This window comes from Physeter macrocephalus, chromosome 5 (assembly GCF_002837175.3).
Source record: "Physeter macrocephalus isolate SW-GA chromosome 5, ASM283717v5, whole genome shotgun sequence".
NCBI classification, from domain to species: Eukaryota; Metazoa; Chordata; class Mammalia; order Artiodactyla; family Physeteridae; genus Physeter; species Physeter macrocephalus.
Window position 1 is genome coordinate 32,383,072 of NC_041218.1, and position 8,958 is coordinate 32,392,029.

The window sequence follows — 8,958 nt, forward strand, 5'->3', positions numbered from 1 at the left end:
GAAAATATTTTGCCAAGAATAATTTCTTTGATTCATTAAGTTGGCCTTAGTGTCTGAGTCACAAAGCACAGAGGTAATTGCAAGTTAAAATTGATTTTAGCCTTTTTTATAAATGAGAAATTGATTACAGAATAAAGTCTCATTAAAGAATATAAAAGACTTGACACTGCATATTAATCAAGCTGCCACTCATAATTGTGGCTCCCTTACAATGCTCATGAAAAACGAAATCCAACTTGAATGGGTTATGAGCATAAAGAGCCTACCACGTGCACCCAGGAATGAAGAATTTCATGTACCATTTGGTGTATTTTCATGCATTTCCCCCACCAAATAAAGACATCCAATTCATATTCTGGGAATGATTTTTCTTGCATCAATAAGGAAAATACATCTTTACAAGGCATTTTAGATTTCAGAAGGAGAACACATCATATTAGAAACTCATTACTGTGAGGGAAAGGGACTATGGTTTGTTTACTGGCTCATGTGTAATTTGTGTTAGGTCAACTATGTTGAGAAAGCATCTGATTCTGGACATCATTTATACTTAGAATACATTTCACTTAGCAATCGAATGATCTATATTCCTTATTTGACTTTTGGAATTAGTTTACCAATTTAAAATATATTATTTATTTAAACAGAACACCTGGTTTACAGTCCCTAATTAAAGTGGCCTGTTTGCTTTACCCACTTTGCATTAAACCTTATACTACAAAAGCCAAATATTTATGAATAGCCAGCACTACCTAACCTTCCTCTAATCCTCCCAGAGACAACCCTAAACATCAGAACATCAGCCAAGTTATTCTGGGTAATGGTCCTTGATGATCAAAACTATCTCAACAGTTCTCTCTTTACAAGTCTTGTTTTCGTGAAAATGTGAAGATATTTTCCTCTGGAAAATGTTTTATTTGTGAACCAAAAAACTGCCATGTTTAATAAGTAGGGTTTTCAATATTAAAAAATATGATGAAACCCACCTCTGAACTCTGAAAGGATCCATTCCAGAAGCCCTTTTCAGAATTTATACAAATTAGCCATCATCTCTTCTTATTGAGCTTGTATTTTTCATTTTGAGCCAAGGGACAGCAACTATGGCCTACTGGCCAAATCCAGCCTGCCACCTGTTATTGTAAATGAAGTTTTATTGGAACCCAGCCACGGTTATTCGTCATGTATTATCTATGGCTATTTTCATGCTACAAAACAGATTTGAGTAGCTGTGACAGAGACCATATGGCCCTCAAAGCTTAAAATATTTACTATCTGCATCTTTACAAAAGAAGCTTGCCAACTCCTATTTTAAACACTTTCATTAAAAAAAAGAAAAAGAAACTATTGAAATTTTGTTTGAATTACAAGAATGTAAATATTTTTCTATTGTTATCACAAAGTTACACACTTTGGCCTACATATGACTTGATGAGAATTTTTGTGGACTAGCCTGGATATCTAAACACTGCTTATAGCATTGTTTCTATGGATTCTTTAAAAAGTATACACAACCAGTTGTACAAGGGAGTTTTAGAAAATTGCCTATTTGTAGATGAGGGACATTTATCTACTTAATTGATTCACTACAATAATCAACCAAAGAATAGGCCTGACATGCTTGGAGAAAACAGGTTTACTTCTTTTGAAATCAGGTTTATGGAACTAGGGAGTCATGAAAAGTTGTTGACAATAATAGCAAGCACTGCCTCAATATAAACTTAAGATTTATTTACTCACATTTATAAATAACAAAAAACTCCTTTAATACTAGAAATTCCCCAATTCTTAAAGGATAAGATGGCTTTTAAGACCACATGGAATCAATTTTTTCAGGTAATATACAACTTTGTTAGCATTTTTCCTTTTCTCAACCAAACACACTTTTACCCACACTTCTAAAGTGCTAGGGAGCCACCAGGGCAGTGTGATAAATGGGGATGGTTCAGATAACTGCACAAGACAAGATTTACCTTCCTGTGACTTTCTTAAAAATCAGGGACAGAAACATATGTATCCTGCACTATTGATGGTATTTGTTTGCTTAATTTATATAATACTTGAATTTCTCTTTTCAACTAGTTTTCCACAAATATTAAAATAGCAGAATGTCTTTTCTAAAAGTTCTCAAAATAATCATTAGATTTTTATACTATTTAATAGAAAAATAAAACCAAGCTACCAAATGTATGATTTAGGCCAAAAAAAAAAAAAAAAGTTTTTTTCAAGAAAATGTAGAAATATTTTAATTTACATATCATATTACAATGAATCAATATGGAGTCAAAATTCCACAATTACACTTTCATAAAAATTCTGCCCATCATCCTCAGAATAATCAGTTTCTGTACAAAGATTTACAGATGTCCAGTATACGTAGTTTATCCTTAGTGTGCTACAGAGTTCAGAGGTTCTGCTCGAATATTCCCCAAATCAAGTGCAGAATCTGTCTCTTCATCAATTTCTCCAATGACTGCACTGTAATTGTTTAAGGGAAAAAAAAATCAGTTAAAACAATCTCATTTCTGATTAAAACTGAGAGGAGACAGTAAAAAGAACTACTACTTAAGGTGAAAAACAAACATTTTCATAAGCTTGTGAATTGTACATTTAAAGTCACAAAACCCAAATAAATTGAAGGCAACATTGTTACAGGAACGAATATTAAAGAACAGACTGCATATAGTATGACTGGATCACAAGTCTTTATTTGAGTAACTTCAATGAACTAAATCCATCAATGGTACATATAAAATCTATTAGTTTCCCTTTCATGATTTCTCAGTTGACTCAATTTAAATCCAACACCAAAAAGAAGTACAATTCTTCACACATAAAGATAATAATAGAACAGATACTTAGGTATCTAACAAATGATTTTTTGTTGTGATTGGCAAGGGTTAAAGCCAGCAAATTTTTCCTTGATTCAACACTAACATAACACCTATAACATTAATTTCACTAATACCATGCTAGGTAACCAAGCCATGGCTCTCTAGCTGGATACAGTCATTGTTACATCCAAACCATGGGACACGTATGATACATTATTACATAAAAAATGGGTTGTTTAAATTTGTTTGGTTTTAATGAAAGTAAATTCTACAAACAAATGTTATACAGAATTTGCCCGATTTTGCTTTAAACTGTATACAGTCTCCAGTTCTCTAATAAATGGGAAGTACCAAACTTTAGGAGAATATATTAAGTTTTCTCAATATGAAACATATCAAGATCTTAATGCCATCATTAAAAATTTAGTATCATTTAAAATCCTTATGGAAGACAGTGGAGTGCTGGAAAATGTTTTAAAACTAGCTCTGCAAGGAAAAGGGGGAGGCTGATTTGCAGTGTTGACTGCTATCCATAGTGCAGATACTCCCACTATGGCCAATTTCAAGCTACCAAAAAGACATCAACCAACCAGCTTGCAAAATTCCCCAAAATATAAAAATCTGCTTCCATGAGCCAGTACAAGCTGGCTCCAACATACCACTGTGTCTATAGCAATGTTTTAAATTTTTTTAAATTGAAGTTCAAAAAAAAAAATTTTTTTTAAATTAAAGTAGGAGAAATCGTCTTAAAATCAATTATTATGCAGAGCCCCAATATAAACAATCAGTGCTGTTCTCCTCAGGAGACCTGGGCCCCACCTGCTTCGCCTTTACAGCTCACTTCACCTAAATATTATCTCTATAGAATATTTTACAAACCTCTGATTAAAGATCAAATGATTTATACATCTAAAGGTGATCTTCTTAAGACAAACAAATAAAATGAGTAAAGTATTCCTTTATCTTCCATATCCTACTTGTCCAAAAAAATAATCTGAGATGCTAATACATCTTTTGCTGCCTTCCAGCCATGTTTTAATTTTAAACAGTACTCACTAGAAAACTGATTCAACACTCTTCTAGCCTCTATAATTGCACTAACACAGAAGCTGCTAGCCACATGTGACTATTAAAATTAATTACAGTTACATAAAATCTAAAATTCAGTTGTTCAGTCACACCAGCTACTTTTCAAGTACTCAATGGCCACACACACAGCTAGTACCTACTACCATAGTGGACAATGCAGATATACAACATTTCCATCATCCCCAAAAGTTGTATTGGACAGTACTGCTCTACACTGTTGCACTTTTCTTAAATTGCTACCACTAAAATATATCTTCTCAAACTGCCATATCAGTGTCACAAGTTAACTGAGGCCACAACATAAACATGGGACATCTTAAGTATGCCAATTATACTAAAAAATTAGAAGAAAAAAGTAAGTAATGGATAAATACAGCTATGTTATAAAGCATTATTTAAAACTGTTCACACAAGAGATTTCAAAGACATTTTCAAACCCTAGCCCTGGGCCCTGGAGGTATATTTATGTTCCTCTGGAATTAGGGGTACTTTGGAAGAACATTTTAAGAAGCCTCTCCAATGAAGTATTCAGTGTAAGGCAGGGCTCTTTCTGGACCTTATCCAGGCTACTTAACTATTAGTAATATGGACAAATCTCAGTAGATAGAAACCTCTTCTCTATATAGCAAGGCAGTACACCTATAGTATATTTAACTTGCCTTTAAAAAAGACATATTTTACTTACACATTATCACCTCTCACGATGTATAAACCTAGTACCACTTGTTCTACTCCCTGTGAAGAGCTGAACACTCGTTCGTGGCTTTCATCCAAAATCAAATTAATGGTCTGGTCAAAACCTTTCAGTGTTCCCTGTAAAGAAAACATTCAAGAGAAAAAGACAAATATTCTGGTTTACCTGAATGTGTTAATTCAATGACACCATTTTAGTTGCCAGGTACTCCAAGAGAAGTACCTATTTTAAATATATATAAGTTCTCTATAAAATACAATACCTCTTTATGATCAACAGGCACCAAACTTGCCTCTTGGTTTTTTTAAGAGGGGCGGTGGGGAACCCACCACGCTTCTGACTAGTGTGCAGAGTTGTTGAGAATTACAAAGGACACCTATGTACTAGTTTATTTCCAAGGAAGTAGCATAAAAGCCCAGGTAGTCCAGGAGCTAATATTCTAAAGATACAAACTAAAACAAGGGAAACTTAACGGAAATAGTCCTCTACACAGCAGCTATAGCAATGTAACAGTATCATTTCATGTTACATGCTAGTAAACATGCTGCACACATTATCTCAATTCATCTCTACCCTTTGTGGTAGATACTATAAACATTCCCACTTCAGACAAGAAAATTTGAGGCACAGAAAAGTAATCCCTCAAGGTTTCATGGGCAGAAATTAGCAGAGCTAGAATTCGAACCATGAAAGGCTTGCTTCAAAGCCAGACCACTAAACTTCTATATTATACTACTATGAACAAGCAAATATAGTCTACCACTTTTCAGAGATTCCAATCAGTACACAAACTTCAACTGGTAGTATTAGCTAAGGCTTAATGAGTACTTAGTATCTGCCAAAGTGTTTGATGGGTCTCATGTGGATTTACTTATTTAATCCTCCCAATAACCCAGTAACAGTAGATACAAACATGACTATAACAATTAGAACATTCTAGAACTTGAAGGATATATTCAGAGAAAGTTTTATGAAGAATCGTGGTTCTTAAAAATGGAAGACATGGGCCTATTACAACATGGTAACTCAGATGCTATTCAAGTTTCTGAAGAACATCAATTTACATTGGTTTTGGTTGGTTAAATTTCTCATTAAAGTTTCATGTTTTAAAATTCAAAATATATAAAATTAGAGTGAAATAAAGAGGAAATGTTAGCTAGGAAGAGAAACGTTAATGTTAGGAGGAGAAACAAAATATGGAGTATTTACTACACTGAACTAGCAAAGAGTTGTTACCACATCCATACATAGCCTCTTGGCTTCATTTTACATGCAACTATTCTATAAAGTAAACCATGTGTCAAAGAAATACACAACTACTGAAGTTTAGTACTCATAAATGCTCTTTTAGTACTTAAAAATGCTTTTTAAATGGATTTCCTTCTTCTATAAAATTAATTTTCCAATTTATCATCTATCCTGTTACCAAAAACAAGAAAATTTAAACTTGAGATTTTTACAAAATAAAAAACTATTTGCAAATATTTGTTAATAGCAATAGGCTTCTAAGATGAGATTAAAATATTTCAAACTGTCCTTATTTGACTCAATACATGTGAAGTACCTTAAAAACAAAACCAAAGGGCTTCCCTGGTGGCGCAGTGGTTGAGCGTCCACCTGGTTCGTGCCCCGGTCCGGGAAGATCCCACATGCCGCGGAGCGGCTGAAAACAAAAAAACAAAGAAAAAAAACCCCAAAATATGATTGTTCTCTTGATTAAGAAGGAAGCAAGGCAACTGGCCTTAGCTTTTGGAGTCAAATTCCATTTAAATCCCAGTTTAGTTCTGCCACTTATATCCACGTGACTCTGGGAAAGTAACTCACTTTTTCTGAGCTAGGTTCCTAACCCAGAATGCAGGGTTAATTCTTTTTCACAGAGCTGTACCGAGATTAAGTGAGATAACACATGTAACATGCCTGGTACATGACATATATTTAATAAATGGCAAAGTCTGACACTTTGGTAATCATCACTTAAGGATCCACTGAGAAAAAAATCACAAGGATTAAAAACAAAACAAACAAAAACAGAACTGCAGAATGGGAAAATAAAAGACTAAACTGTAGGAATTAGATAGACAATAGAGAAAGTTTAGCAGCCTTAAAACTTTTTGGAAAGTGAACAATCATATGAATTATAAACGAAGAAGTTAAGTAGCCCAAAATCATGGGACAAATTCCTCAGATCAAGGAACAGGTCAAGGAGAGAATCCAAGATTTTTCTGGAATTAAAATGGGATACTATGATAAAAGGACAAATGAGACGAAATAAATTTATTCCTTCATCATAATTCATTCTACAAAAAACAAGAGATCATACAACCTAAGAATATCTGAAGAATATTAACACCATACAAGTCTTAAATGTTCATTATTTTATAGATGTAGCATCTAAATCTTAAAAAAGTTTCTAAGAACCATACACAAAATTTCAAAAAAATTATATGATTCTGGTAGTTGTCAGAGCACTGAATGGGGAAGGAAATAAAAGATGGAGGAGGAAGATAAATATAAAATACAGGCAGATATCTGCAGACTAGACTAGAAGTTCTCTGAGGGCAGAATCTATTACCCATCCTAGCTTCTAGAAGCCTTGTAACTTACAATGTTTATTAATGAAAAAAAATATGGATTGGCAGCTATTTATCAAAGAGATAAAGACCTGAATCATAAGAAAACTTCAATGCAGGTGAACTGTGGTGCCTAGTCATTAGAGGTCAGAGGTTGTACATAAAAATTAACAACCAATAAGCCTACAAGAAAGCAAAGAATGAATATGCCAAATACTTACCACAATCATTCTCCCATCAGAAGTAATGACAGCAACAGTTCCTGATAACTGAATCAAGGAAAGCATTTCTCAGGGAATGTAAACTGAAAATTTAAAATCTGGTAAGGAAATGGTTTAAATTACTAGGAGAAAGGTAACAGAATTAAGATACAACTATTCAACACAGCCACATTTACAACATAAAAAGTTTATGTTCTTCAATTTGGTGTGACATTTATACAATTTAAAAAAGGGAAAAAATAGAAAAAGAGCATCCCTTTCTGTGTGTGGTCAGTGTATTCTATCTTAAAACAGCTGGGATATTTGGTACTCTTTTCTTATTGAGGAATATTGCCAATTTGACAGTTGAGCAAGATATTTCTCCCTTTCTCAGACCTATTTCTTCATCTCTAAAACGACAATTGGATCGTTACTAATCAATGTTAAATGATTTCAAGCACGTTAAGACACTGTCTTCCAGGACCTGGCTTCTGGAATTCAAAAGAAAAGAAGCTATATTCAATGTCACAGGTACCAATATGCTTGCATCATTAAAAGCCTTTAGCATTTCACTTTTGTCCCAAATTTGTACATGAGAGCACAATGCAATGTTCCGTTCCTAGACTTTAAAACGGTAACAGGTGTACAGGGTAATTCACATGGGCTTTTTAAAGTTATTTGTCCCTCAAAACGATCCATTACAACAGCAAGCATTATTTTAATTCCATCAACAAAGAAGTTGAGATTTCAAGTGGTAAAGGGGCAGATATTCAATTTTTGCACCATCTGTAAAGTTTTTGCTATCCTCGAACAACGAGCAAAGCCTATGAATAAAACAAACACATAGATTTACACGACCATCGTTGCCGCTAGTGAAACTGTTCCTCTTATTCCCAAACCTGAACGTATAGGCCCTAGGAAGGAAGGATGAATCAATAGCTGATTTCTATAGAGACACGGAAAAGTTCGGAATAACCACGTTGGTGGGTTTTATTTTCAGATTAAAAATAAAAGACACGTTGGGCCCGTACAAGCGTAAGGTTCCAGCCCCAGGGGCGGGATTGGTGGGTCCCAGATCCTTAACCCCTGCACCCGCATACCGGGCCCCGCAGCTGCCGGGCGTCGCAACCGCCCGCCGATCCCGACCCCCTGCCTCTCCAGCACCGGTCCTCTCCGGTGCAGGCGCGGGACTCGCCACAGCCCCAGCAAATGCCTGTGGTGGCCGGCTTGAGGATACGGTTGATGTAGTTCTCCAAGGCGGACGTCATGATGCTCGGCCCGGCAGCTGGCAACACAGCAGGACCGGCAACAAGAGGAGCTAAAACGGCCCGCCAGGAACTAGAGGCGGCTCCCGCCGACTGGCGGCAGCAAATACCGCGAGAGTACCGCACTGCTACCTCCGCGAATCAGAGACTGAAAGAACCCGGCCAACCATCCCAAGAGGCTAAGCGACGACTAGTTTTAATGCGCGTGCGCAGTATATTTCTACGGTGTTTCTGGGCGTCGTTCTCGGAAGCCGAGAGGCACAAAGCGAACAGGCGGTGGAAGAAAGGAAGAAGCATTCGGAAGGTGGG

General features: G+C 35.6%; 1 protein-coding gene across 1 annotated transcript; it reads right to left on the reverse strand.

Moving 5' to 3' along the window:
• Positions 1-2,215: 2,215 nt before the first annotated feature.
• LSM8 (LSM8 homolog, U6 small nuclear RNA associated) lies at positions 2,216-8,741 on the reverse strand. The gene is made up of 4 exons (XM_024132341.2): positions 8,622-8,741; positions 7,406-7,446; positions 4,606-4,733; positions 2,216-2,475 (listed from the first exon to the last, which is right to left on the reverse strand). The coding sequence occupies exons 1-4, from the start codon at positions 8,650-8,652 to the stop codon at positions 2,385-2,387; spliced, it is 291 nt and encodes a 96-aa protein (XP_023988109.1). The 5' UTR covers positions 8,653-8,741; the 3' UTR covers positions 2,216-2,384.
• Positions 8,742-8,958: the final 217 nt, after the last annotated feature.

Excerpts from the sequence above, each read along its gene's own strand:
- LSM8 (XM_024132341.2), bottom strand. The coding sequence starts at position 8,652 with ATGACGTCCGCCTTGGAGAACTACATCAACC. Across the intron at positions 7,447-8,621 it reads CTTGGAGAACTACATCAACC|GAACTGTTGCTGTCATTACT; the intron begins GTATCCTCAAGC and ends TTCAGTTATCAG. Across the intron at positions 4,734-7,405 it reads CTGATGGGAGAATGATTGTG|GGAACACTGAAAGGTTTTGA; the intron begins GTAAGTATTTGG and ends TTTTCTTTACAG.